Source organism: Giraffa tippelskirchi, chromosome 10 (genome assembly GCF_054371585.1).
Source record: "Giraffa tippelskirchi isolate mGirTip1 chromosome 10, T2T-mGirTip1v1.2.pri, whole genome shotgun sequence".
NCBI classification, from domain to species: domain Eukaryota; kingdom Metazoa; phylum Chordata; class Mammalia; order Artiodactyla; family Giraffidae; genus Giraffa; species Giraffa tippelskirchi.
In genome coordinates this window covers 7985967-8013055 of record NC_137284.1, presented here as the reverse complement: position 1 = coordinate 8013055, position 27089 = coordinate 7985967, and the positions used below count along the sequence as shown (strand labels likewise).

The 27089-nt window shown below is 56.9% G+C and overlaps 1 protein-coding gene across 24 annotated transcripts in view; it reads right to left on the bottom strand.

Moving 5' to 3' along the window:
- Positions 1 to 27089, bottom strand: part of NRXN2 (neurexin 2) — a 110166-nt gene that overhangs the window by 1691 nt on the left and 81386 nt on the right. For 12 of the 24 annotated variants that reach the window (XM_081532611.1, XM_081532619.1, XM_081532621.1 and 9 more), the window contains 5 exons: positions 26657 to 26838; positions 21659 to 21830; positions 17423 to 17512; positions 13699 to 14024; positions 11249 to 11327 (listed from right to left, as the gene is read on the bottom strand). In XM_081532611.1, coding sequence (XP_081388737.1) covers positions 11249 to 11327; positions 13699 to 14024; positions 17423 to 17512; positions 21659 to 21830; positions 26657 to 26838 — 849 coding nt within the window. Of the gene's footprint in view, positions 1 to 3373; positions 3383 to 5836; positions 5842 to 7326; positions 7336 to 11244; positions 11328 to 13698; positions 14025 to 17422; positions 17513 to 21658; positions 21831 to 23697; positions 23868 to 26649; positions 26839 to 27089 lie in introns of all 24 variants that reach the window. The other 12 variants (XM_081532614.1, XM_081532613.1, XM_081532616.1 and 9 more) reach the window with 6 other exon arrangements.

Genomic DNA, 27089 nt, shown 5'->3' with positions numbered 1-27089 from the left:
CTCACTCTTCTCTCCCTGAACAACTTGCTTCCTCCAGAGTATTCTCCTCCCTCACTTGTGCCCTCTCCCCCTCATTAAACACAAAACTGAAATGTGCACAGTGAAGGCTGGCATTGAGGAACTGTTACCATAACTAGGTGTCAGCGTGTGGGGGAGGGAGGGAGCCGAGGGAAGGAGGGCTTGGGAGGAGGTACATGACAGGCAGCGGTGTAGGAATCGCCTCAGAGGTTAGAGGACTTGGGAGCGGATGGTCGTGGGAAGGGGCTTTGAAGTCTAATTGCAAGTTGGCCACCGGGAGAGGAGAAATTGAACGTGGGAAGGGATGAGGAGTGGCAGGGAGTCACAGACACACTGGAGGAGGTCCTACCCACAGGACTTTGGGAGTGGTAGTGAGAAGCCATGTGGAGTTAGGGAGGTGAGGAGAGACAGGGAGTGAGTGAAGGAACTGGGTAGGAACACATGATTCTTGAGCTAACCTAAATCCCCAGCTTTCTTTTTCTTCACCCTCCACCTCTGACCCCCACTGACTTCCCCCCTCCCCCTCCCCAGAACCCCCATGGGCCGCCAGGACCTGGCCAGGGCTTGACTGCCTCTGGCCTTCTTATTATTGTTAAAACAATAATAAAACAACGGAAAGAAGAAGAAAGCAAAAAAAGAAAAGAAAATACATACACAGCCATCTGGGAAGGATGTACTTGCTAATATAGGGCCCAGGAGAACTACTGGGAAGGGCCTCTGGGGGTGGGAGCCTAGGTCTGATAGCTGGGGTCCCCTGGGCAGAAACTGCAATTCCCATCAGCCCCAAAGAGTGAGAACTACAAATCTCATTGGCCCTTACAGGGGTGTGGACCACAATTCCCATCAGCCCCTGGGTCAACAACTACAACGCCCATCAGCCCCCTGGACAACCCCTCTCAAACCAAAACACTGCAACCCACTGGTCTGGGGCAGAAGGGAGCTGAGCCCTGGGTCTAGGGGGCTGGTGAAAGCACTCCCTCCTCTTGGAGAGGCAGCTTTGGGTCTGATGAGGGTGGTAGGTTTCTCCTCTAGTACTCCTTCCAGCTTAGCTCAAGCCATGACCCCCATCTGAGTGCTTATCTCTGATCTCTCTCCAGCATTTGATCTACACAGATCACACTACAAGCCTCCCATCTCCCGTCTATGGGAAGCTTCTCAGGACTCCATTGGCAGATCCCTCTGTCCCATGCAACCAGGCCGGCCATGTGCCACCACCATGTCTTGGCACCTCTTCTCCTCCTCCACCCACCCAAAGTTCTCTGGTCTCTGCCCTGCTGTTCAAACACCTCTGTTGATCCTCCGGATCACAAGCTCCAGCAATCTGGCAGAGCCATCCTTGGTCGCAGTAGCCAGCTCAGCCAAGATCTTGCTATTGAACTCACAGCCTCGCCAAGCTCCTCAGGCTGCTCTACCCACCAGGATCTAACCTCCCCCTGGGCAGGAGCTCACCTGCACCCCAGATTGTGAGGCCTCTGAGCACCTGGCCTTCCACAGATTCAGCCACACTGGAAAACTGAGCCAAAAATAGAGCAGCATGTTCTGTGGGGCTGGGACTGTCCAATACCAGCTTGTCATGGAGGAGAATGCTGAGGCCTGGAGTGGGCAGGACTTCCAGGGTCTTCCAGGCATCAGTGTCAGGCTACTTGAATGAATGGACTATCCAGTCCCTTCTGTGGCTCTCGGAGGCCAGGGAAGGGTCATGTCTCACAAGGAACCCCAGAAGGCTTGACTCGCCCTACCCATGCCTGCAGGAATCTGCTAGGCTGCTCACCTCTTGGCTGCGATTTTAACCTGGGAGACCAAGACCTGTTCTATCATGAATTCCTGTGTGACTGTGGGTAAGTTTCTTCCATTTTCTGGGCTTCAGTTTCCTCATTTATAACATTAGGGTGTGGGGCTCCAGGCCCAGAGTGAGGCCAAGGCCTGGCTCCCAGCCTAGGGATGAACATAGTTGGTCCCCCATCCCTACCTGAACCCTACACCCACCAAGGATAGCCCAGCAACCTGGTCCCTGGGTCAGGGGCAAACTCAGCAGTTAGGTCTGAGGAGCAGCCTGGTAGCCCCTCAAATAGTGGCATCTGGGTGAGATTATGACAAGGTTCCCTTCCCTGCATGAACCCTGAACACATCTGGGGTACTCACTGTGGGCCCACACCACCTGCCCTCTTCCTGACCTGTTGCCTTCTGTTCAGAGCACCTTCCCCCTGCTGATATCTCACTCATCCTTGAATCCAACCTCCTCTTCCAGGCAGACCTCCAGATGTTCCTCTCTGCCCTGGATGCCTCTGACACCATGTCCCTACTCTGTCCTGGAGGCACAGGTTTGGACTCACTGCCAGGAAGGCCCAAGGCCCATCTGTCTCTCCTGAGTATCCAGCATTGGGCCTGGCACAGAGCAGGGGCTCACTGTGTTTTGACCAGGGAAGGAGAGGAAATTTCATCAGGCATTTCCTCTGATCCAGGCCAAGCCAGGTGTCTGAGCAAAAGGGCTGGGAGCCCCTCTCATGGGCCAGAGCAGCTGGCTTCTGAATATCTTTCCTCCCCAGCCACCCCCCGCCCCCAGGCAGCAGGCACTTCTGAGAGTTCAGCCTGGCAGGAGCTGCTCCATGGGCCCAGCACTCACCCACAGTCTCCTCTATCTTCCGTCTTAGACTGGGCCACCAGTTGTTCCTGAAGACTTTTTAAGATCAAGGCTTGTCCTAGACAGGCTTCTCCTTGACAAGCTACCTATAGCTGGGGCTCCAGCAGAATGTCAGGCCCACGACATGGGACCGAGAGACCCATGCTGGAGACACATTACAGCCCAGAGGGTGCTGATCAGGCCAGTCAGGGCGCAGATCTGGCTGTCTACCCTCTTTCTCACCCCCACCCCACTAGACGAGGGTATTCGGGAGCCTCAGGCCTTGGATCACAGACAAGTCCTGCCCATCCTGAGTTCCCCACCCCACAACCATTTGCTGTAATTCACTGGTTCTTTAAGTCCTTGGGGCACACAAGATTCCAGGGTCCCCTTGTGAAGTACCCCACTTCCCTCATCCCTGCCTCCAACCCCTCCCAGGCCTGGTCACATTGACCTCTTGCCCCTCCCCTTCAACCTCAGCCACTTCTTGCCTCCATCTCCGGGTTGTGGTCCTGCATCCTCAGCTCCTCTGGGGCTTTCCCCTGGGTCCAAGGCCTTGAGGGTATCTCCCGAGGGTGTCCTGCCTTCACCCACATCCCCCACACTGCCACACCTGCCCCTTGATGCCCCCTTCTCATGGCCCTGAACACAAGCCTCCGTCCCCGACACCACGTCCCCCCCTGGGTCCCACAACCCCTACCCTTTCCACAAGACAACACACTATTGCAACCCCACACTGCCTTCCTTCTCCAGCACCCACTTAAGCCTGGGTTCTGTGGTAGTCAAGTCACACTCAAAATACGGTACCGTGTTTTTCTGGGGTCATTCATCAGTCCAGAAAGGGTCAGGCAAGCTTGCCCCAGTGAGGAGTTAGTGGGGCCTGGAGGAGAGGAAGAACCCTCAGAGACTCCTCACTGCAGAAGTCCAGCTAGGGGCTCCCCAGGTTGCCCTTCCCACTGGGCATCTTGGGTGTGGACTCAGGAAGACTCATGGTACCTGGAATCCTGGGTCCAGTTCGACTCCAAGGGTGCACACTGGGAGGGGGTGCCCCAGGGGTCTGATAAGGGCCCTAGACCGCCTCTCTCCCCTCCTCCACTTCAGGCAAATGCAGCATTGGAGGAATATTCACAGGGGCATTTATCATAGATACCCTCTGCTCCTCAACTGAATTTCAGTGCATGGCAGTCCCCTTGCTAAAGGGAATTCCATTCTGGCCAAGGAGACCACAAGCCACTCCCAAGCACCCTCCTCCCCCAGCAAACCCTGCCTCTGGGGGCTGCTGGCCTGGCAAGCTGGACCCTTTCTGCTTTTAGGGCACAGAAGGCCCTTTACTGGAAATCTAGCCAGGAACCCCATTCCCACCCAAGCAAGATCTTCCCACCCCCAAAGAAGCATCTAGAACTGAGGCTGAGAGAGATGAAGCAATCAGCTGCCTGAGGCCTCACCCGCCAACCCTGGATGCCCTGTCCAGGCTGTGATGGTAAGAGGCCCACTAGTCCAGCATTTAATGTGGACTAGAAAAATGGCAGCCCTTCATTGTGGCCACAGCCCTGCAGGTGCACGGTTTGGCAGATTGTATCTTTGTGCAAAAAAAGGCATCCTGTCTTGCTGGTGGACACAGCCCCGCTCCAGGGTCCAGGACACACGGCTTGGCAAGCAGAGCACTGGCGAGATTTCAGCCCTTACTCACCTGTTCCAGCAGAGAACAATCTGTGCAACTGTGTGCAGTGGCCTGAAGGGTGCCGCCCCTCCCCACCCAAAATCCCTGCTCAGCAAGGGCAAACAAGGGCCAAGGTGGAGTCAAGGTCCGAGACGGTGAGGCGCATCCTGTGTGCATGCACGTGCACCCACCCCTTTGAGGGTCTGTTTCTGTGTACCTGGGCACGTGTCTCTAAGCATGTGTGTGCATGTGCACACAAACATGAACCTTGATGGATATGGGCACATGAGCCCACATGGCAGTGAGTCTCAGCAGATGTGCGACCATGTGAGTGAGTCTGTGCTCTGTATGTGGTTTGTGAGTGGTGGTCTGAGCTCATGTGTGTCCATGTGAATGCATGAATGTGTCCCTGAGAAGATGCAAGCATGCCACCGTGGGTCTGAGCACATGCGGTGTGCCTCTGTGACCACCTCCCTCCCTCGGGCAGTGAGACTACCCTTCCCAACATCCCTTGCAACTAGGTGTGGCCATAGGAGGGAGCAGTGGGCAGTGCCAGTACTGGCCCATAAAAGCTCCAGAGTGCGAGCCTCTGCACTCTTTCTCCTCCTTCCAGTGACCTTGCCAACCTCGTGTTGAAATGGAGGAGCCACAGATTGGAGGACCCTGGGTTCCCTGAGCACTCCTGCTGGTCACCCAGGTAGGGCTTCTCTGAGTGAGAAACTTCCCTTGAAGGACCCACTCAGATTTGGGGGTTATCTGTTACGAAACACACATTACCTTCACTAGTACAGACACAGCCCCAAGTGGGTGTCATATTAACAGAAACCTGTGGCCCTCAGGAAACAATCCAAGGAAATAGATTTGGAGGCTGGAAAGATGCAGGACCACGTAACGCAGCCGCAGGATAGCCGGCATCTTGGATTAGGACCCGCCTGCACCTGCTGAGGCTGAGGCACTAAGGGAAAGTGCTCAGAAAGTCAGGATGGCAGGGCCGGCTTTCACCTCCTGCATTTAGTAATGTGTTACAAAAAAGAGACAACGTTAGACAAGAACTGGTGTGTTTGCAACAGAGATGAAGGGACCAGAGAGAGCCCAGAATATGGGGCCTGCAAATGTCAGAAGAGCAGCTACCCCCCCAACCCCAAATCTTAAGAGAGAAGACTGGAGACGGCTTTCAGGGACAGTGGCCCAGTGACACTTCCGCCTGAATAACAGGGTTCAGCCTGGCTTCTAGGATCAGACTAAGGATGTGGTTCACCACCGATTGTTCCCAACACCCTCAAGATGGTCACCGCTAAATTAAGAGAGAAGACAGAGAAATAAGGAAATAAACAGGCTTGAGAATGATGCCTAGGAGAGAAGTCTGAGTGTGGGTCCGTTGACTGTTTGAGCCTCAAGACAACCTTTGGACCCCCAAATATGCACAAGAAGTGGGCTGTCTAGGCTGTGGGGCCTCCAAGGAGGATGCTTTCCCAACACCCACCCAGAGATGGCCATGAAGGATAAAGGACTGGGAGGGACCTACCAGAGGGCAGCACCAAGGCTCCAGACAAAGGGGAGGAAAGTTGCTCCAGACAGCAGAGCACAGTTTCAGGAGGAAACGTCCCCACCACTGAGGGCAGAGCCTCGAGCTGCCTGCTGGCTGGATCTCCCCAATACTAGGAACTACAAGCTGCTGTGCGCCCTCCATCCTTCCCTTTGGATGCAGGGTTTGATGGTGGTGGTGGTTTCTGGTGTTCTGGGTGTGTCGGCAATGAGATCAATTATCCTTTTAGTTAATGGGTATCCAGACCACATATGGGTACCCAGGAGCTAAGTCTGGACACTACGGAGAGGGTCCATCTTGCAGACATCCTCCCCTCTGAGAAGACTGTTCTAATCAGGGTGCGGGAAGAGGGGCTTTGTGTGTCTCCCTTGGGAGGGGTGGGTGTGCTCAGTGGGTGGGAGAGAGTGGAGTGGATCGTTTGTGACCCAAAGCCCAGACTGTGGCAGACAAATGGCTAGCTGGTCACCAAATCTGTTTTTGCTTCGTCCTGTGAGCACGGCAGGGCCATGCCTCCCAGCTTGCCTGGAAGCTAGGCTGTGCCACGGGATGGTGCTCTGGAGGGCAGCATCAGCAGGGCCCACGTGCCCCTCTCCCTCCCAGGCCTGGCCCATAAACCCTCCCCTTATGTCCCTCCCCATTCATCCCCTTCCACTGCAACTAGGGAAGTCGCAGTGCATCTTCAAGGTGGACAGAGATCAACTCTGAATCAGCGCTTGGAAAAGAGCTGCTCACCCATCAGGAACAGTGTTTACGTGAAGGAGAAGTCAATTTCTATGTGTTAAACCATGGTGTTGAGAGCTTGTTTGTTATAACAGCTGGTGTTATCTTAAGACACGCGAGAATCTGAACACATCTGTGCCTCTGATTCTGAGCTAGATGGTGGGTCTGAGCAAATGGGTCAGTGCCTGTGGAATTAAGCGTGTGTATGCCTCTGAGGCCCTGTGTACGTGTGCACGGGAGCAGAGCCTTGGAAGGGATGCACACATGTGGGCTACGTGCATGAGGCGGCTTCTCTGGGTCTGAGCATGGGGCTTTATGTGAAGCCGAGTGCACGTGTATGTGCGGGTCCCTGTAGTCTGTGTGCTCACCTGGTGACCAGGGAGGCAGGCATTGTACTACGTCTGAAAATGTGTGATTGGCCAGGTGGTCCACGGATATGTAGGTGTCCTTCTATGTGTAGCTGTGTGTGTATCTCTGAGTGTATGAGTAAGTGTATGAGCAGCTGTGAGCGCCCACGTGGGTCAGTGTTGACCTGACTCTGTGTGTGTGTGCACGTGTGTGTACACCACTGTGGGACTGAGTACGCGTATGCATGCCTTGAGGGGTCTGAGCACATGTGTGTGTCCGAGCTCAGGGGCCCTCAGGTGAGAATGAGCTGAGATGGGCCTTGAGGAGCTGCTCTCTCGGGTTGTGGGGGAGGGCTACAGGTCTGTGGGGCTGAAGAAACGTGTGTCTGTGCGTAGACCCCGGGTCTGTACACACACAGCCTGCCTGAGGATGTGCACACACACACACATTCAGGGGTCTCATATGAGCACACACTCAGTACACGAGGACATGCCTTTGAGGATGTGTGCATCTTAGTGATTGTGAACAGATGTGGAAGTGACAGTAGGTCTGAGCCCAAGTGTGTGCGTGTGTGGAGCTGTGACACTCATGCACCTCTGTGAGCCTTGGGCAGACATGGACCTCCCTGAATTCACATGCCTGTGTGTACACACATGCGCCTGCACCTCAGAAAGTTTGTGCACGTGTTGTGTATGCCTGCTAGGAACATGCACACACTCATCTGTGAACATCTGCAAGTCAGAGCTCACACGGAGGATTCTGTGACCTGAGCACATGTGTGAGCATGTCTATGATACAGGTGGATTTGTATATGTGTGTGTGCCTCTATGAGCTGAGTGTGGATGTGGAATTCTGAGAGTCTCAGATTTGCATACGTGTGGGCCTTAAGGATCTGAGCACACAGGCAAATGTGTCTCATGAGCATCTAAAATATGCAAGTGCTTCTGAGCACGTGCGTGGATTCTGAACATCTGGTCTACCCCTCAATAGATGTGCACATGCATGCTTAGTGGGGCTGTGAGTGCATGGATGTGCAGCTCTGAGCACCCAAGCCTGCCTTGGTGGGTTAAAGACATGCTGCATGGCACCCTCATGCAGTTGGGTGAGTGTGAAAGCTGTGGGTCTGAGCAGGCAGACACCTGTGAGCCCGCATCTAGGTGTGGAGCCCTAAGCACACACATGCAGGAGTGGGGCTCTGAGCATATGTGTGTACTTCTGTAAAACTGTGCACATGTGTGGGGGGTTGTCTGTGTGTGCCAGACTTCTGGGGCTCTGAATACAAGCATGTCTCTTTAGATCTAAGCACATGTGTGCCTCTTTTGGCCTGGGCACAAATGGCGTGTGCCCTTTAGGTTTGAACATATGTGGACCTGTGGAAGTGGACATGAATGAGCTTGCCAGTAGGTCTATAAATGTGTGTGCCAGGATGTGGACGTGCCTCTGATCAGACACATGTGTGCATGTAGCTTGGTCCCTCTGTGGGTGTCAAAGGGTGAGATCCCTACAGGCCAGGCCCATAACACAGGGTGTGGGTCAGGCCGGCTAAGACAGCAGGGGTGGTGGGTCACAGTGCCTTCTATGCAGGACATGGCTCCCTAAAGACACTCCCACTAGAAAGAATCTGAACACTGCATCCATCAACACAACGCCCTTCTTCGGCTGGGCAGCACCCTCACTAAAGTGACTGTCAGATGATGGGTTCTCCAAGCTGGGGAGCCTGGGGAGGGAGAGTGGGGTCTGGGTTCCGTGGAAGGGCCCAAGTCAATAGGTGAAAAACATGTCAGGGATGACCTGAGGCTTCACACCTGGACCCCAGGGAGGAGGATCTGGCAGGTGAGAGAGGTGCAAAGAGCCTGGGGCCAGCCCCTAGGTAGCTGCTGTCTCTAGCCAGACTGCCTCCATCTCTGACACTGACTTTGGAGACCGAGGAGGGCTGGTGTCTGCTGAAGAAAAAGCCTCCCTGCACTGGGGGCACAAGAGGGGTTCTGGCCTGAGCCCCTCCCCCTCCAGGTGGGAGGTGTCATGGTCTAGGGACCTTGGAGTCATCTTGGCCCTTGTCTAGCCTCCCAATTTAAGCATTTCAGAGCAGCGTGAATGTGGGGGTACAAACATGTGCAATGCACATCTCAAGGTGGGTTCCATGGGTTTTTTCTGGAGGCTCAGCATGCCCTCTGCCTTCCCGCCCTCTTATTCTTAAAGGCTGGCCCACCAGCCTCTCCCCATCCCCCAGCCTCCATTCCTCCTCTGCTCTCCATGGTCCCCTCACAGACTTGACCCTTTGATGGAGGGAGGGCAACTGACCTGCCCACTTCAGCTCTGCCTCAATCCCTGGTCCCAACACAGCCTAAAAGCACCCGGCCACCTGCACACACACTCAGTGTCACAGCCAAGCTCCTGAGATCCTGGGTGGGGTTGGGAGGCCCGAGCCTCAGTGGACAGTGCATGGCCCCGGGGTGGCCCTGTCTGTCGCTGTAGGACAGCCATCTGCAGGGCCCGGGGAAAGCAGAGACTTCTCCACTCACCCCGGCAGTTCACATCCTCAAGTGTGCAAACACGTGCAGTGGGGCCAAGCAGTGCATTTTTCTCATGACCACACAGCCTTTGGCCCCAGAGTCCCATCCCGGGGCTCCCATGGGGCCCTGCAGCACAGCCCCTCCTGCAGGCCTGAGCTGGAAGTTCTGTGTCCACCTGCAGGAAACCCCTTCAGTGACTAGTCTGGGGAAAAGCAGGGTGCGAGGAGGGTGCTATGTCAAAGGTGCCAGAGTCCCATAGCCTCCCAAAGCAACGGTGGATGTGAGGGTGCATCCCTGAGCCAAGATCTCCAGGGAGACGGGGGAGCCCCCCAAAGAAGAGCTTCCCATAGTGGAGGGCATCTGTCCAGAAAGCACTGTCCTGGCTGTGGGTGTGAAGGCCTTTCCAGCCCAGTAACCAGAGGCTCCCTCAAGTCCCTCAGGGCCCAAGACTGCCAGAACAAACCACTCACTCTAGCCTACTGGGGGGCACAGGGCGGTCAGGCATCAGCCTCTGGGCCTGGCAGCCTGCACCCCAGAAATCCCTCACCCTTGGTCTCTGCCCCAAGGCTCCAGGGTCTTTTGGCTCTGCCCACACTCCTTCCATTGAATGGCCACATTCAGTCTCCTTCCATGCCCACTGCAGCCCACCCTCAGCTTGAGTGGCTCTTCTGTGGCTGGCAGATCCCCCAGGCTCACCCTCAGGCCAGATTCACAGGCTCTGCCCAGGTCATACTGCCCATTTTAGCTGACCCCTTCACCCTCCCTGACCCCGACCCTGCAAGTACCTGCCCCAACCTCCAGCTTCCAGTACCAACAGCCCAGCCATCACACATTGCAAAGTAATGGGTAGAAGTCTCTGCAAAACCCAACCAAGAGATGAGGCTCCCGGGGGCTCATCCAGGCCACCACCAAGGCCCACGTGCTCTTATAGGGAAATGTGGCCACATTCAGTCTCCTTCCATTCCCGCTGCCAGCCTCACATACGAGGACCTCAGCTCCTCCCAGCTGCCACCCACCTGCTCACGTGCACCCACTGTGCCGCTACACACCCAATACTTCTCAGTTGGCACCCAAGGCCCACCCCTGCTTTGCCAATCTGGTCTCTCTCTGTGGGGCTGCACCCTTCTCTACAGCTAGAAGCATCAAGCAGAGGCCTGGAATGCCTCCTCCAGGAAGCCTTCCCTCCCAGCTCTGCTCTCCTCCCAGAGCAGCTCCCCAGGCCCAATCTCGCTGGGGACCTTATGCCTGGCTGGGGCACCTCCCACCTAACTGCCCCCACTTGGCCAGGGAGCCCCGGGATTGTCTGGCCACCTCCCTGAGACTGGGAGTGAGGAGGGCTCAGGAGCCAGCAGAGACCTCCTCTTCTAGTGACCAAGAGAACACTAGGCCTCAAGGACTGATGGGAATTGCAGTTCTGAACCCAAGAGCTGATGGGAATTGTAGTTCCTAGGCCTGCATTCCACATCCCCATACTCCATCCCCCAACACACCATAAGGACTCATGGGACCTGTTACACATCTTTCTAGGGTAAATTCTCCCTCTTTCCCTCCTGGCATCCCTTGGCCCTCAACTTAGGACCTCAAGCTAAGGACCTCACTACACTACCTCTGAGGGCTGGGGCACCAAAAGGCCAAAGACTGCCTCACCAGGAGGCACTCATGGGGCCTGGTGGCAATGGCAGGAAGGGAGAGGAAGCTATCAGGAAAAGTTAAGGCCTGGCAGCAGGCCTCTGGCCGGGCTTAGGCTGGGGGCAGGGACAGTCGCCCCCCTCCCCTCAGCGTCGCAGTGGGCCCGGGGCAGGGGAGGGGGGAAAGGCACTCACCAGTACTGGGCTCACACTCCTCCAGGTCCTCATCATCGCTTGGGCACTCGGCCGAGGCCACCAGGAGGTCATCTGTGTTCTGGGGGGCGAGAGGAGGGTAGAGGGAAAAAGGAGGATTCCAGGGCGGGTCAGAAGGCCCCATGGCCACCTCCTGAGTTGTGGACCAGGGTGGGGGATGGGCCCTGGGCAGAGACACACACCCTGGTCCACACCCCAGCTCTCTCATAGCTTGCTGGGTGACCCAGGGGCCTCCACCTCCCCATGCAAAGCAAGACTGAGCAGCCCTGCCCTGCAGCAGCTCCTGTGCTCCTGGGAATCAATGAAACAGCACGTGTTGTGCCTTTTATTTCTGGGAAGCCGGGGGGACTCAAGCTGGACCTGTGACTGCAAGACCAGAGCAAGGGGGTCCAGGGGCAGCAGGGAGGTGAGGCACGGGTGCCTCTGGAGGCTGGCATGGGCAGAGCAGGACCTGGGGGTTTCTCGGTTCCAGCCTCACCACCTCACCATCCTCATCTCTCTTCCAACCCCCTTCCTGGAGCCCAGGAACGGGGCTGCACACAATAATTAGGGCTGTGGTTGCCATGACAACAGGAGTCGACTTTGTCAGCATTTTCTTTCCTCCTGATTGCAAAGAAAGAGAATCCCCAAGATGAGTGAGTGTAAGGGGAGGAGGGATACACAGGGGGTGATAGGGAAGAAACCCAAGGAGGGAAACCCAGACTCCAAGCAGGAAGGGAATTAGAGATTTCGGGTGGAGGGAGAAGGCCAGGTCGAAGGCCAAGGATGGGAGGAGTCTGGGCCAGGTAAGGGGTGAACCGGTCACATCCCGCTTCTTCCCCACCCCCTGTTTCAGGACTCTGCAGCCCTCACCGAAGGGCAAGGTGGGGACTGGAAGATTACTTCTGCTTCTCTGCTGGCCTGCAGGCTCCACTATACAGCTGTGACTCCTAGAGCCCCACCCCTCTCTCCTGCCTAGATGGTCTGCCCATCACCTCACACTGAGACTGGATGCCCTTCTTGCCATCAGGCACTGGGCATGGCCAGTGCCCAACCTTAGCTAGAGCCACGCCTTTTTCCCAGGGCTCCCCGCTCCTTGGAGCAAGGCCTGGCGTTTGGGTCCCCTCAATTTTCTTGGCTCTAAAGGCAGAAGGGAAGGGGGGTCAGGCTTGACTCTCTCTTGCCTGGACAAGGCTGTCAGCCAGATCCAGGCCCCTACCACACAGACTAGCAGGGATGAGGGGATGGGAGCTCAGAGAGCCCTCATTTACAGAAACTGCAGGCTGATGGGGGAGGTAGGACCTGTTCCCGTGACTGACCCAGCCCCTCCCTCACCCAGGACAACAGAGGTCCCACCAGGCCCAGAGGCCCACAGCCATGGGCGATGGGGAACAGGAGTGGCTTGGGCAGAGGGAGCAGGGTCCCTAAGCAAGGTCCAGTGTGCCAAGTGTGAGCCCCCACCCTCAGGCCATCAGTGACCGACAGCAATAGCTAGAAAACTCAGCTGTACCCGGGGCTGCCTTGGTGAGTCACATATGCTCAATCAGCTTTGGCCACTAGGAAAGTCAGGCCTCTCCTGTCCCAGCAGAGCCTCATTCTCAGATACAGCCCCCTTGGGTGCTCCCCTGGGTAGAAAAGGAGATAAACTCAAACCTGACCTGAGGAGAGCATCTAAGCAGGTGGGGCAGGCCGGGGGGAGGGAGGTAAAGCACCAGGGGACTGTCTGCACCTGCCTGGCTCTGACCCACAGGCACGGAGGACACTGAGGCCTGCTACACGGTGGCATCTACTCAAGGTCACACGGAGAGGGCTTGTGATGGGAGAGGGCTGGCAGTCCCACCGCAAGGACACCAGCAATCAGAGAGAGGCTGCTTCGGCCTCTACCAGCCTCTGGAGAAGGGCTGCCACCTCCAGGTGAGCCGCTGACCCCTCCAGCGCTGTCGCCTCTGTGCCCTGCCCAGAGCGGTGTCATCCTGGCTCCCTCTGTCTCCCCCTCAATGCCCACACAACACCGAGTATGGCCTTCACTACTAGGCAGGTAGCAAGGATCATTCCATCCCGCAGCCCAGTTTGGTCTCTCTGGGGCTTCACTCGTCTCTCCAGGTAGAAGCATCAAGCAGAGGCCTGGAATGCCTCCTCCAGGAAGCCTTCCTTCCCAGCTCTGCTCTCCTCCTATAGCAGCGCCTCTCTCATAGGTGGGGGGTGGTCTTCCCTGGTCTGGCTAGGGTACCCAACTTCCCCTCGACTCTGGAAATGGTCCTCCTAGAAAGAGTGGGGATCTACGACATCCCTGGTTCCCAGGGTGACAAGCGCTTCAAAAAAGGAGACCTTGCCGCCTCCATCTAAACCACCATCCCCTCAGAGCTTCCCGGGTGCTGGGGTTGCAAGGCAGGCATCAGCCCTACCACCATCTGAATCCCCATCCCTCGTCCACCCGCTGAAGGGGTCCTCACCTGGGTGGTGCTGTCCCTCAGCGTGGGGGAGCGGCCCCGGCGGGTGGTGGTAGTGGCCATGGTGGTGGTGGTCTCCATGATGGTGGTGGCCATGTCGGCCAGCAGGGTGGTGGCCGTGGTCTCCGCGCTGAGCAGCACGGACGGCCCCTCCCCCACCAGGCGCAGGTGGCCCTCGGTCCGCACATTGGGGTCGCTCTCGGCGGCCAGCGCCAGCACCTTGAGCCCATTGTAGTAGAGGCCGGACACCTGGCCCTGGAAGGGGCGGCCCTGATCCCGGCCCCCGATCTTGATGGCAGCCTGGCTGTTGAAGATGGTCAGCTGGCGGCCTGGGGGGGTAGGGAGGGGCAGGGGTGACAGACAGAGAGGGGACAGGCAGTAGGGGGAGACCAGAAAGGGAGAGGGAGAAGGGGGGGTATCCAAGGCAGGGAAAGGGGTGGAGGGGGAAACCAGCAAGTAGGGATTGGGTGGGGAGGGAGAAACGAGGACGGGGCAGACACCAAAGGGAAAGTCCTCGTCAGCCACTAGCCCGGTCCAGCCAGCAGGGACCCTGGAGTGGAAGGGGCCCCAGGGCACACATGGACCAGGAGAGGGGGCCCAGCTCCCCTCTCCCCGCCATGCTCATGCCTCTGGCCTTCCCATCCCCCCTCCTCTCTTGCTATGGGGGCATCGCCCCCTTCTTTCCCTTCAATTGGATCCCCATCTTCCCTCTCTGCTCCCCTCCAACTTCCCACACCCCGTGTCCAGCCCCAAGCCACGGAGCCCTCAGAAGCAGCAGACAGAGGAGACAAAAAGGCAGAAACGGAGGAGACGACTGCCAGGCCACGTGGTCAGTGCGTGTCAGGGCAGGGATGGAGGTGAGGCCCGGGTGGACAGTGCATGGGAGGAGGGCCAGCATGCGTGAGGCTAGGAGCAGCCACATGGACCGCACTGTGCCCTCCCAGCCACCACCCGGCCCTTGGACCTCTGGCCAGGCCTCCCTCTCCCCTCAAGGCTCAGCCACTACCTGGGGATCACGCCCTGGAGAGCAGAGTCCCTCCTCCCCGCCAGGGTGTGCAAGCACAGAGATGGAAAATGTTAAAGGGACCTTGCTTCGCTCACTGACAGCCAAAAAAACCACTCCAGCTCCAACCTCGCTCCTCACTCAGCAGTTACACCTCAGAATTCCCACCTGGGTGGGCTTTGGCTGTTCTGTTTGGTTTTAGTGGATCTGGGGGTCAGTTTAACCCTCTGAGTTTGTTGCTTTGGTTTGGTTTTTAGAAAAGATATTTATGTTTAAGTTTAGATTTAACTTTGGTTTTGATGTTGCTTATTTTGTGGGGGGAGGCGGGCAGAGGAAGTACTAAGTTGCCCCCTGCTCCCCTGGACCTTCAGCTGCTGGCGCTGGGGATTTAAGGCCTGGCTTAGCCCTTGTTAGCCTCTGGTTAGTGCCTCGTTAAAGATCTGGTTTAGAGTTAGGTGCCTATTAGCCCTGCCCTGAAACCTGGGCTGAGGACAGTCCAACTTGTGAAACCCACACTCTTGCTAGGAACACGGGTTCCCCGGGACACCGAGACCTCTGGGGCCCCCAGCCATCTGTCTGGCCTCCGGCCAATGACCGGCCACGGGTGTGTTTGCTTAGGCCCTCTGCTCAGCCTCTCCTCCTCCTCCAGCCCTCCCTCTGCCCAGTACCTCCCTCAGCCCTGGAGCAGGGCCATCATCTTCCAGAGGGGGCAGCCGGAGCCCACAGAAGCTGAGAACTAGTGAGTGGCAGCTAGACATGGGACCTAGAGAGGCCTTGAGGATCACTGTGTCCAGTTTACACCCACATGTGAGAATTAGGAGAAAAACAAAGGGGAGAAGGTTCATAGTGGTCAAATGAGTTTGGAAAACAAACATTTCATAATTAAACAAGAGGTTTCTCTCTTGCAGGACTTCTCAGAGCCTTTATTAAAATGCATGTTCATACACCTCTCCAAAAGGAAGAAACAGGATTCCAATTTCTCAAGCTCATTTTACCACAAATCTCTCTCTCTCTTTCTTCTTCTTCTTTCTTTTAACCACAAATCTCTTTATCGTGAAGCATCTCATGGGACTTATGCTTCACAGGATACATTTTGGAACTGAGAAAATGGATTCACTCAATAAATATATATTGAGAACCTACCACATGCTAGGTGCTGACAGTAAAGTAATCTCTCCAAGAATGCCCAGCTTTGGTTCTCCAATACCTTCCTGCTCCTCATTTCATCTCATTCTCACAGCACCCCATGTGAGGCAGGCTGAGCAGGGATCACTGTCCTTGTCTCCCTGAGGAGGGAACTGATGCCTTGACCAAGGCCATGCCACGCTCTGGGAAATACTAGAGAACGTGGCCCAGTCCTGCACTTTCTAGAAGAGGAACCAGAGGCCTAAAGAGAAGGTGCAACCCTGCAGGAGCAAAGCAGGACTGGGGTTCCAAACCACCGGCAGGAGTTCTTCCTTCAACTGGACCACAAGTCCCGCTCCCTAGGCCCTTCTCCCTGCCCTGTCCGGCTTCCCCTACCCTTGGGGTCACAAGTTGTCCCAGCCTCAGCCCAAGCTGCTCCCTTGGCCTCTCTGATTCCGGGAGAGGGAGGTGGGTAATGGGGAGGAACTACACAGGTGAGCCAACTAGGCCCCTGGGGCCCCACCCACCATGAACTCCTCAAAGGGTTAAAGTTCACCCCGCTGGAGAGAGCAGCCCAGTGTGGCTGAGGGCTGTAGGTTTTAGCGATGTCTGTTACAGTCCCTTTAACTTTTTGTCCTGCTACGGATTTATCACATCTGGTTATCAGCATGTTTAGTCCCCGCTGGCCATGTGGGGGGCTGGAAGTGACATTGGGGGTTTTAGTTGGGGCAGGCCCCAGTGGACATTTAAAAGCACAGTTATCAGCTGGTTAGGTGGAGGTTTAACAGTGCTACTTCCCCCCTAGAGTTTAGCCTTAGAGGTACAGAGCTCGCCCCCTCTCCAAAGGGAATGGGATGGCTTTGCCCTTGGCCCCAACTTCCCTTGGTGACAAGTGGCCTTCTCCCTCCTCCCTCACACCCAGCAGCGCCTCTTAGCCAGCTGTTCTGTCTTCCTCATCAGCTCAGTGGGCACAGAAATCCTCCTGGGATGCCACCTTTCCCCCACCTCCTAGCCTCCCTTCAACCTCCACTGCATCTGAGACCTTCTGGACCCAGGTGGGCTCCTTCCAGAGACAGTGGCCTCACAGACGCTCTTGAAGGATCTTTCCAGTAGGATTTGAAGCCCCCCCACTCCTCCCTTTTCTCCTCAGATGAGCCCTGTGAGGTCTTCCTATCCCTCCTTGAGATCCTAGGACTGCCCCCTCTGCTTCCTGAAGCTGTCTGCTGCCCAGCGTGCTGTGGTCCTCAGCTGGCCCTCGACTAAACCTCTGAGCCAACAGGGCAGCCCCCTCCCCACCAGCACTGTACCTGCCTTCCTGGAGGGGTTCAGCATCTCCTTGATGACCCGAGTCCCATCACAGGTTTAGGAAGAGACCGAGCTCTCCCACTTCTAGGAAAAGCCCCACCCCTGCCCCAACCACCCCTCTAGAAGCCATGGACCCTTGACCCCAGAGAGGAAGGGAACACCCTGGCCGGACAATCGTCCTTTCACTAGGGGGTGGGCGATGGGGAAGGCTCGGATGGGGAAAGAGAGAGCTCTGCACCTTTAAGATAGTGTTTTTAAAGTTAATTAATTAATTAATTAATTCTGGTTAATTACCTTTGTCGAGCAGCCACTCATCAACTACTCGACCAAGCCGGTAGGGGATTCTCTGTCTAGCAATCGCCAGGCGCTCGTTATCAAAGTTTCCTTGGAAAAGTTTAGAAAGACAGTAGGTTTCTCAGGCGGCGAAGTCCAAAGGAGTTAGAAAAGTAATTATGCATTTCTCAGGAGACTCAGAGTAAGCGGCCACATCCCACGGAGAGAGGGCAGGTCCACCCAAGGCGGGAGAAGAAGAGCCGGTCCCTTGTCCGCCCTCCAGTCCCCCTCCCTAGGCTCCCAGGCAGAGCCAGCCCCACTCTGGGGGCAGGAGCCACCCGAAGACAAAGAGGGGACAAGGAAGAAAAGGAAAGGGGACTGGAAGAAGAAGCAGCTGGAAGTTCAAAGGTCAGAGGTTAAACAGGTTTATCTGTCTACCCGCTTCCTTCCCCATCCCAGAGTTGGGTAGAGGGGCCGGGAGGGGCATTTAGTAGGTTTAAGTTAGGGGTGGAAGGCCTGAGCGACCCAGCTGGTTACTGCATTTAGAGGGCGGTTTAGAAGTGGGAGGGATGGGTTAAGCGGGGGTTTATGCGGCATTTAGGGGGTGGTCCAGCACACACATTTAACAGTGAGATTTAAAACACTTCTCGAAGTCCCCTCGGTTCCCTTTACTTTCTGTGATCATCTCCCAGCTTCCCCTCACCTCCCACCCCACACCCCACCCCAACCCACCACTGGTTTCCACCTGCACTTCCCCTGCCAAGTCCCCACCGCTCTCACTAAAGACCCCCACCAAGCCCCCACCGCTCTCACTGAAGACACTTCCAGGCTTCTCACCCTAGTCACAGTGCCCGAGTGTGGCAGCTGGATGTCCCCCAACTGCCCTGCCCAACCCTTGCATCTCAGCTCCTCTGTCACCCTGGCCCATCCCCCGGCTCCCTGCAGGCGCCCACTCTTCCACCTGGCGGCACCTTGCTCTCATCCCCCTCTCTCTCATTTTCACTCCAAGACCCTCGGACTCCTGCTCCGTTCCAGCCCTGGGGACCCATCCCAGCCCCAACGTGAGCCTTCCTCCTCTCAGTCCTGGCTGTCCATCCATACACAACTGTTCTCTCTGCTCACAGGGAGGAAGGAGGGTGTGTGTGTGTGTGTGTGTGTGTTTGTCTGTCTGTGTCTGTGTGTCTGTGTGTTCTGTGAGCTCTCCCCCAAGACTGTGGGTGACCCCAAACTGTAGCTGTGGAAATGGAAGTTATTTCCTTTGGGCACCTGGCCACTCTACCCATTGAAACCACTGACACGATATTCAGTAACATGCACTCTGGGGGCATTTTCCTTCTCATGCCTCACTGCACAACCGCATTACCTGCCCAGCGAAACCTGGGCCTGGGCCTGCCTGTGTACACCTCCCATGAACCTCCCACAGTGTGTTCACTCCAGCAGGGATGGCGCCTCCTTTTGATGCTTACGAGGCAGTGAGACTCTGCCCTCCTGAAGATTCCACAGACTGTGAATCCACAGAGTCGGGTCACTTGTGTTTTAGACAAAAATGGATCATCCACTCGTTTAGTCACTCAACAAACATCTCCTGAGTGTCTTCTCTATTCCTGGTGCTGGGTACTGGAGATGCAAAGACGAAGGTCCAGCCCTTGCCCAGGGGGAGCCCCCACCAGGCTGCAGCTGGCAAGTGACCAGAAGTGTCCTGTGTTCTGTTAGAGGCAGCACAGCACTGGGGATGGGGCTGGGAGGGGCCCCAGAAGAGGCTGGAGGAGGAGAGCAGCAGCCAGACGGGAGACAAGCAGGGGAGGGGAGGGAGAGGGAGCACTCGAGCAGAGGCAGGAGGGTAGGAGGCATCCAGGCACCTACTCCCACCGGATAGTTGTGTATGTATGTGTCTGTGTCTGTGTGGTCATGTATTTGTCCGTATGTGTGTCCTGAGAGGGATGGAAGAATGTATGTCTGCCTCACTGGCACACACAACAATTCTAACAAGAGTTGCATTTACACAGCACCTCTGCTATGCCATGCCATTCTAGCACTTTCCTTAGGTCACCTCACGGAACTCTCACAGTATGGCTATGATGCAGATGTGATCCCCAACTTTCAGAGGTAGAAACTGAGATGCAGAGGCACTAGATGACTTGTTCAAGATCACCCAGCTTGTCAGTAGCAGATGCAGGCTGAAAAGCCAGGTCCGGACGACTTGGGGTCCCTGGGCTGCGTGTCTGTGCTTCCTGAGAGTCTGGGCCATGCACACTCTACTCTGGCCTGCTGGTGTTGCTCAGGGTGACACGGCTTTCGTAGGTGATCTGCCCTCGCAGGGCACTAGGCCCTCAGGTTGCTCTGCTTGGCAATCAAGGAGGCACCCCACAGTCTCCCCAGCCCCAGCCAGGGATCCTGAGCAGAGGAGGACAGGTATGACTCTTCTAATCTTGCATCTGCCCTGCTGGGATCCAAGGGGAGGAGCTCTGGCTTGACTAAAGCTTCATGCTCCCCGAGTCCAGCCCAGTCCAGTGCAGGCTGGTGTCTTCACTGCTGCAAAGGTTGCCCTGGTGTGTGTGTCTAAGAAAGAGCGAAGTCTGAGGCCCACAGCCTGACCTGTCAGTGCCGGCATGTCTGTGGCACTTGGCATGGGAGTGTTTATGTGCCTGAGTTGCCCCACACATCCCCAGGCCTTGGTGTAAGCTGACATCCCTCTGTAGGGCTTTCGTCCCCCTGTGTCTGTCTAACCACGTGAATATTTGCCATTGTCTGTGTGCCTGGGGCTGGCCTGCGTGTGTGTCAGTCTCTGTGTTTATCAGGGGGCTTTGGGGTCCTGTCTCCGGGGGCTGCCTGAGAGTGTCTGGGTACAAGCCCACATGTCGGTGAGCCGTAAGCCCATATGAGCCTTTTCATGCCAGTGTAAGTGGGCCTGTGGGGGCTTGCACACTTGAACCTCTCATGTCCTTCCGCCCCCTCAGCCAGCATGGGGCAGCTTCTCTGGGCATCACTTTGGCCGAGGAGAGGGGCTGAGCCTGCAGGTGCTCTCTCTGCTCCTCAGTCGCCCCCGTGCACGCGACTCTGCAGTGTCACTCAGCCTGTGTCTCCTCATCTTGGTGTGTCTGCGGTTCTCCTGCAGTACCTCCACTTCCCCTCCCTGTCGTCTCCCGCACCAGGGTTCTCTTCGTCTCCCTCCCCAGGCTCTGGCCACCTCTTCTCTTGCTGGCTGCATCTGCGAGACAGCGGCTGCATTTATCTCCCTGCACCACTCCGGGAGCTGCCTCCGTTTCTGCTTCTGTCTCAGTGACTATTTCCATATCTCTCCATCGCTCCTCCCTCGTTTCCTCTCACTCTGAGGCTCTTTCTCTGCCTCCCTCAGATTCTCACAGAGTCTCTGCCTCCTCGTATCTTTCAGGTCCTCATTCCTGTCCTTCCCCTGTGCTCCTCAGACTTTGGTGGGTCCTCGGTCATCACAGCTGTCACACTGTTGAATCGGGTCTGTTTGCATCCCTGTGCCCCGCCCCCACCCCCATGACTGTCAGCTCCCTGCAAGCAGGGGCTGTGTGTGCCCTCTGTCCTCGGGGCTTAGCACAGCACCTAAGACCAGTAGGCTGTTGATGAAGCCTTGTTGAAGGCACTTGACCTATTTTTCGCTCTTGTTGTCACTTGTCGCTCTCTCCCTTTCACCATGTCCCTTACTCTTTGAGACACTGGGGTTCCTTTTCTCTAGGTCTCCATGGTTACTTCTCTTTATCTAGTTCACCTAATATGAACCTTCGACTTGCTCTTTGTAAAGACCTTGGTTCTTGCCTTGGTTCTATCCTTGGGAACAGCCCTACTTCCTTGCCAAGATCCGTTTTGGGTTACTTCTGAATCTTCTCTCTTTGGTTTCTGCATCTGCCGCCCCATTTCCACCTGTCCCTCTTTTCTCAGCTCATCCTTCCCTCAGCTACATCAGACTCTCCTTACCTCTACCTTCCTTCGCTTCTCTCCTCCCCCACCCCCAAGGACCCCAAGGACCCTGCCCTTGCATCCTTCCTGGCTCAGCTGTTCCATCCCGAGAGCTGACCTTCTCCCACAGTCCCGCCCCTACCCTTCAAATCCCAGTTTTTCCTTTGAGCCCCGCCCCACCTTGGTCCCGCCCCTACAAGCCACACCTTTCCGGCAACGGGAAGCCTCGCCACTTAGCCCCGCCCCTGGTGCAGGCAGCGATCCTGTCAGAGGCAGCCCTGGCCGCCCTGCCCCACCCCTCCCGCCAAACCTCTGCGCCCCGCCGCCTACCTGCCGGGTACCGCTCGTTGACCGGCCAGCTGTCCACCTGCAAGGTGGCGTTGCCGCCACTTCTAGTGAAGCGCACCACGTGGTATTTGCCGTCGCTCACGATGGCGTTGGGCTCGTCGATGGTAATGTCGTCCGTGCCCACGTTAAAGATCACCCCGACGGTGCCCTGGTCCTGGGGACAGGGAGGCAGAGATCAGGGGTCAGGAGGGAATGACCATGCACTCCCGCTAGAACTCCACCTGTGACCACCACCGGTCCAGCTTTGCTGCATTTAACAGCTTTACAAAACACCTTTCCCAGCCATGTCTTTACTGGACCCTTTCACCTACCCAAGGAGGTTGGCTTGCCCCCTCCCCCATTTGCCAGCGAGGGAGCAACTGAGGTTCAGAGAGGTTGGAGAAGCCACTGTGGGGTGCAGAGCATAGACCTGGAGCACTTCAACTGACCACACTTGCCTCTTGCTTTTAGGTTCAGTCAAAATGTTCACAAATGTTTATGGGGCACCTACTCCATGCAAGGGCCACTGGGTCTGCAGGCCCCAGACAGGGATGATCAAGAGCAAGCCAGGACCAGTGGGAGCACCGAGGGCATGACCTAAGGCATGACCAACAGGGGAGTCCACAGAAGCCAGCCTGGTGCCTCAGGAGGGTCTGGCTTCCCCCCACACACACACACTTCTAAGCTCCAGCCTGTCCTTCCCTGGATGCTCAGCACTGGACAAGTCCCTGGGGGCTTTGTCACCAGGGCATCAGTCCATGTAGGTCAGACCTGAGTGTGGGGGCAGCCCCTCTACAGTCAAGGGGGCAGAGGTAGGGGGTCTGGACTGCGTGTTTTGGAGGGTGTTGGGTATAGAAAGAGATCCAGGAGACAAACCATGTTGGGCTTATTAAGGAAAGGTGAGATGCGGGTGTAAGGGTAGAGGATGCCGCAGGCAGGTGGAAACAGATGGGAAGAGGAAAGACAGGGACTGAGTCTGGAGAAGGGGAGCAGAGAGTCGGTCTGAGCAACTCTCCCAGCCCCAGGCCTCAGAGAGGGCCTCGTGGGAAACCCGCACAGGCTGCCCAGGAGCCAGTCCAGGAAGAGTTCTGTCCATGGTGCCAGAGCCTCACTGAAGCCCTCAATGGTGCCACGCCCTCTGTGGGTACTGTACACATGTGCTCTCTTCACCCCCACGGCAACCCTCAGGAATGTACAGCATCCACGTTCCACTGAGGAGGAAACTGAGACCCCGGGAGGGTAAACAATATCCCCAAGTTCCATGGCTCATAAGAAAGGAACCCCAGGTTTGAACCCCAGTTAGACTGACTCCAAAGCCAGTGCCCTCTTCCATTTTGCCCCACCAGTCTGGGGGGAGTGTTGGAGCTGGGGGTGGTCTGAGAGGCTATTGAGACCAACCTTCCTTCAAGACCAAAGGCATCTAAATAAGCCAGCGCAAGGCCCTCTGGGCCCTAAACCTGAGCCCCTATTCCATTCCCCTGCGCTTCCTAGCAGTACCCCGAGTTCAGCCTCCTGAGTTCCCACACCCTCCTCCACACAGGACAGACACTCGCACAGATACCCTCACAGTCAGGGGGACCCAGATCCTCCCAGAACACACTTCACTCCTGGAGTCTTCCCAAAAGACGGTTCCAGTCCAGCCTGGGCATGAGGAGCCATTCAGCGGCCACCTCCTGCCTCCAACAAGGTCAAGAGGCTCAGCGGCACTGAAAGAGGGGCGAGGTGGCTCTGAAGAGGCAGGCATGGGGTTTGCAGGGAGAGCTGGGGAGCAGGGTGTCACCTGTGGTCTACTTGAAGACCCGGGCCCTATCCCTTCCCCACTGTGGGTCCATTTCTCCCCCTCCTAGAGCCTGGGAAAGCCACACACACACACAGAGCCATACACACAGGCAGTGCCTCTTCAAAGATGCAGCAAAGCAGGGAAACTGAGGCTGGACTTGCCTAACAAAGAGTACTAGCAGCTGCACCCACCCACCACCCACAGACTGATGACATCCAGGGAGAAGGGGTGATGGTCTGCTCCTCACGTGAGGGGAACAGACCTCAGTACTACTGTGAGTAATCCAACAGCGCCAGCCCCTTGGGTGCTTCTGAGGGTTTCTCCCCACGAGGCTCAGCTGGGTGGTGATGGCAGTCAAAAAGCAGAAGTGGTCTGAGAGCCGGGCAGGCAGAAGCCATCCAGGGCAGCTGGAAGGCAGGACATCCCCGTTTCCTAGGAGGCAGCCGAGCCCAGAGCTGTGCACTCCGGGGGGGAGAGGCAGCTCTCAGAGCTGCTCCCGACGTGAAGTCAGTTGTCACTTCTGTTAAAGTCATTAATTCCTAATTCCCCAATTACCTCATTAGGCGGCGGCGGGAAGAACGAGGCCGCTCCTACAGCAAATAATTATGGGAGTCAAAATTAATTTGGCAAAGTGGAGCGACGCTTTATTAGAAACGTCAAATTGCTTTTCTCTTATTTTGCTGCCGCCTCCCCACTCTCTGAGAGCTGCTAATGACGCTGTGGTGGGAGCTGATGTGTCACCAGGGGAGGAAGGGGCTTGGGGGCCGCCCCAGGGGGCTCGAGCCTGTCGAGTGCCCGGCTCACCCCGCACATGGCTCCCACACCTCCTCCAGGGCCCCCCACCCTTGCCAGGCTCCCCATCCCAGGGCCAGCCCCACTCCGCCCCACCCCGCCCTCTACAGCACCAGGCCTCTGTAACTGAGCACCCGGCGAAGGCTGTGGGTGACTGCTGCTGCTGCTGCTGCTGCTGCTGCTCCTGCTGCTAAGTCGCTTCAGTCGTGTCTGACTCTGCGCAACCCCATAGACGGCAGCCCACCAGGCTCCCCCGTCCCTGGAATTCTCCAGGCAAGAACACTGGAATGGGTTGCCATTTCCTTCTCTAAAGCATGAAAGTGAAAAGTGAAAGTGAAGTCACTCAGTCGTGTCCGACTCAGTGACCCTATGGACTGAAGCCTGCCAGGCTCCTCCGTCCATGGGATTTTCAAGGCAAAAGAGTACTGGAGTGGGGTGCCATTATTGCCTTCTCCAGGGTCACTGCTGAGAGGGGGAAAAGGAGACTCCTCCCCGCTCCCTGTCCCTCTGACCCTTCTCCTCAGCACTGGGGGTTCCCTGTCACCTAAACCCACAGGCACAGAGACAGAAGTCATCAATGAGGCAGACATAGACCACCTGCAGATCAACTCATCCGGGGGGACACTCACGGGCGATCAGGCTATTACCAGACACAATGCTTCCTAGGGGCTGGGCAATGTCCTAAGAGCTTTATGTTCATCATCTCAAACCCTCACCCCCCTCAGCAGCTCCCTGTCTTCTGCCCATGCCACTACTCAGAGGAGGACACTGAGGCACAGGAGATGAGGTGACTGCACAAAGACAGGGCAAGGACGTAGCGGAGTGGGGACTCAAACCCAGGCATCTGCTCCAAACGGCACACAGTCTCTCATGACTACATGATCAGAGAGCGGCCGCCCTCACCCACAGTGAAGGACTCAGAAGCAGTCATACCTGTCACGCAGGGTCAGGAGACTGAACCGGCAGCAAACACCACACGGCCAAGGAATACAAATATAGAGCGACACGCCCAATCAGAGGCCACGAGACTGTCCCCCATGGTTCCCCCGAACGCTCCTGACATGATCAACACGCACCGGCCCCACACTGTCACACTCAGTCATCGCACCATCACACTGCCTCTCACGCGGGCGGAGACACCCGCTCACGGAGCTTCCAGCCTTCTCCGCCACACCTCCCTCTGCACCCCTTTCCTGCCCGCTTAGCTGCCTGGCCTCCCCCGCCCGGTGCCCATCAGCTGCCACTTCTCCTCCAGCCCCACTCTGCACACAGGCCATCTCCCCTCAGGCCTCATTCCTTCACTTCCTCCTGTCCGTGTCGGGGGAGGGTATGCAGCCCGGGGAGCCTAAAAAGCTGTCCTATAAGGAAGGGCCAGAGCCCAAAGAAGCCGCTCCCCTTGCCCTCTCGCTCCCTTGAAGCTCAGAGTCCCCCACGCAGATCCCTCCAGCACACAGAGCCTAGCCAGCCTGTTCAACCCTCCCAGCTCAGGGTCCCAGCCAGGGTCAGCGCATGGGGTGCGGGCAGGGAAGGGAGGTGGCTGTAAGGGGCTGCACAGGTGGAAATGGAGACAGGTCAAAGGCCCAGGGGTTAAGACAGTGGGGAGAAGCAGGGAGAAGCTTAGAGCAGAAATGGAGCAGAGCCACCTAGAGCTTGTAGGGAAGGGTGTGCGGCAGGACCAGAGATGGGGAGGAAAGGGGGCAGCTTCACGACTAGAGTTAGGATGGAAACTGTGAGGAGAGGCGGCCTGGGGGAGGCAATGGGAGGGAGCAGAGGGCAAGGAGGGGAGCCGCACAGAGAAAAGCAGAAAAGCAGGGCTGGGAGGTCAGGGTGGAGATGTGGGGTTGGGCCAAGAGGTCAGGGAGGAATGTGCAGGGCTGTGGCCAGAAAGGCTGTAGCTCTGCCCATGAGGTCGGGCAAGGTGGCTGCTGCGAGGGCAAAGGTCATGGGAACAACATCCAAGGGCAGGGCAGAGACGGACAGGATCAAAAGGCAAGGTGAAGAAGAAAGGGTGGGCTGTCCCGGGGTGGGGAGGCCGAAGGAGGAGCAGGACAAAGTACGGGACAGAGTAGGTGGCCGAGCTGGTGGAGGAGTGAGTGGGCAGCAGCCCAGGGCAGTCATGAGGCGAGGGCATCCCCAAAGGCTGCAGGAGAATGGCCTGGAAGCCCGGAGGGGGCCCCTGACTACATTCAGGAAGGTCAGAGACACAGATGGTCTCAGAGCTCGGAGCTGGGGAGACTCAGTGAATAACTGGCAGGAGAGGGGGGTCCCAGGAGCAGAACCACAGGGAAGAAACCCAGGGATCAGGGAACAGAGATTCTGGGGGCTCCACGGGAGGGAAAGATTTAGGGTGCTGGTCCCACGGCAGGAGGGACTGAGTGGACCTAGGGTAGGAAGGCTGGGGGGTCAGGGGTGGTGGCCCCACTTCTTACGATGTGCAGCTGCAGGTAGTCCCCGAGGCCCGAGGCGCTGTCGACCCGCACCAGCACGGCGCTCCGCTGGTGCGTGCTGAAGCCCACGGCCAGGCGGTCCATCCTCGTGCTCGGCCGGTCATTGGGGGGCCACGTGTAGGTGATGAGTGCTCCCCCCTTCCCAAAGATGTACGTGGTTCCGGCTGCAGAGAGAAGGAAAGGGAGAGGGAGATAAGACATCAGGAGGGCGAGGTTAGCAGGTCCTTGAGGCTGTGGCCAGAGCCCTGAGATAACGGGTTTAGGGTACAGGGTTTCAGCTGTGAGACCCACAGCGGCCACCAGGCCCTGCCGTCCTAGGGAACAGTTGGCAGGCGGGTGCCCGGCTGGGAGCCTGTGCCTGTGCACAGACAGATGTAGCTCCCTCATCAAGAATTCCAGTTTTAATTACAGCAAA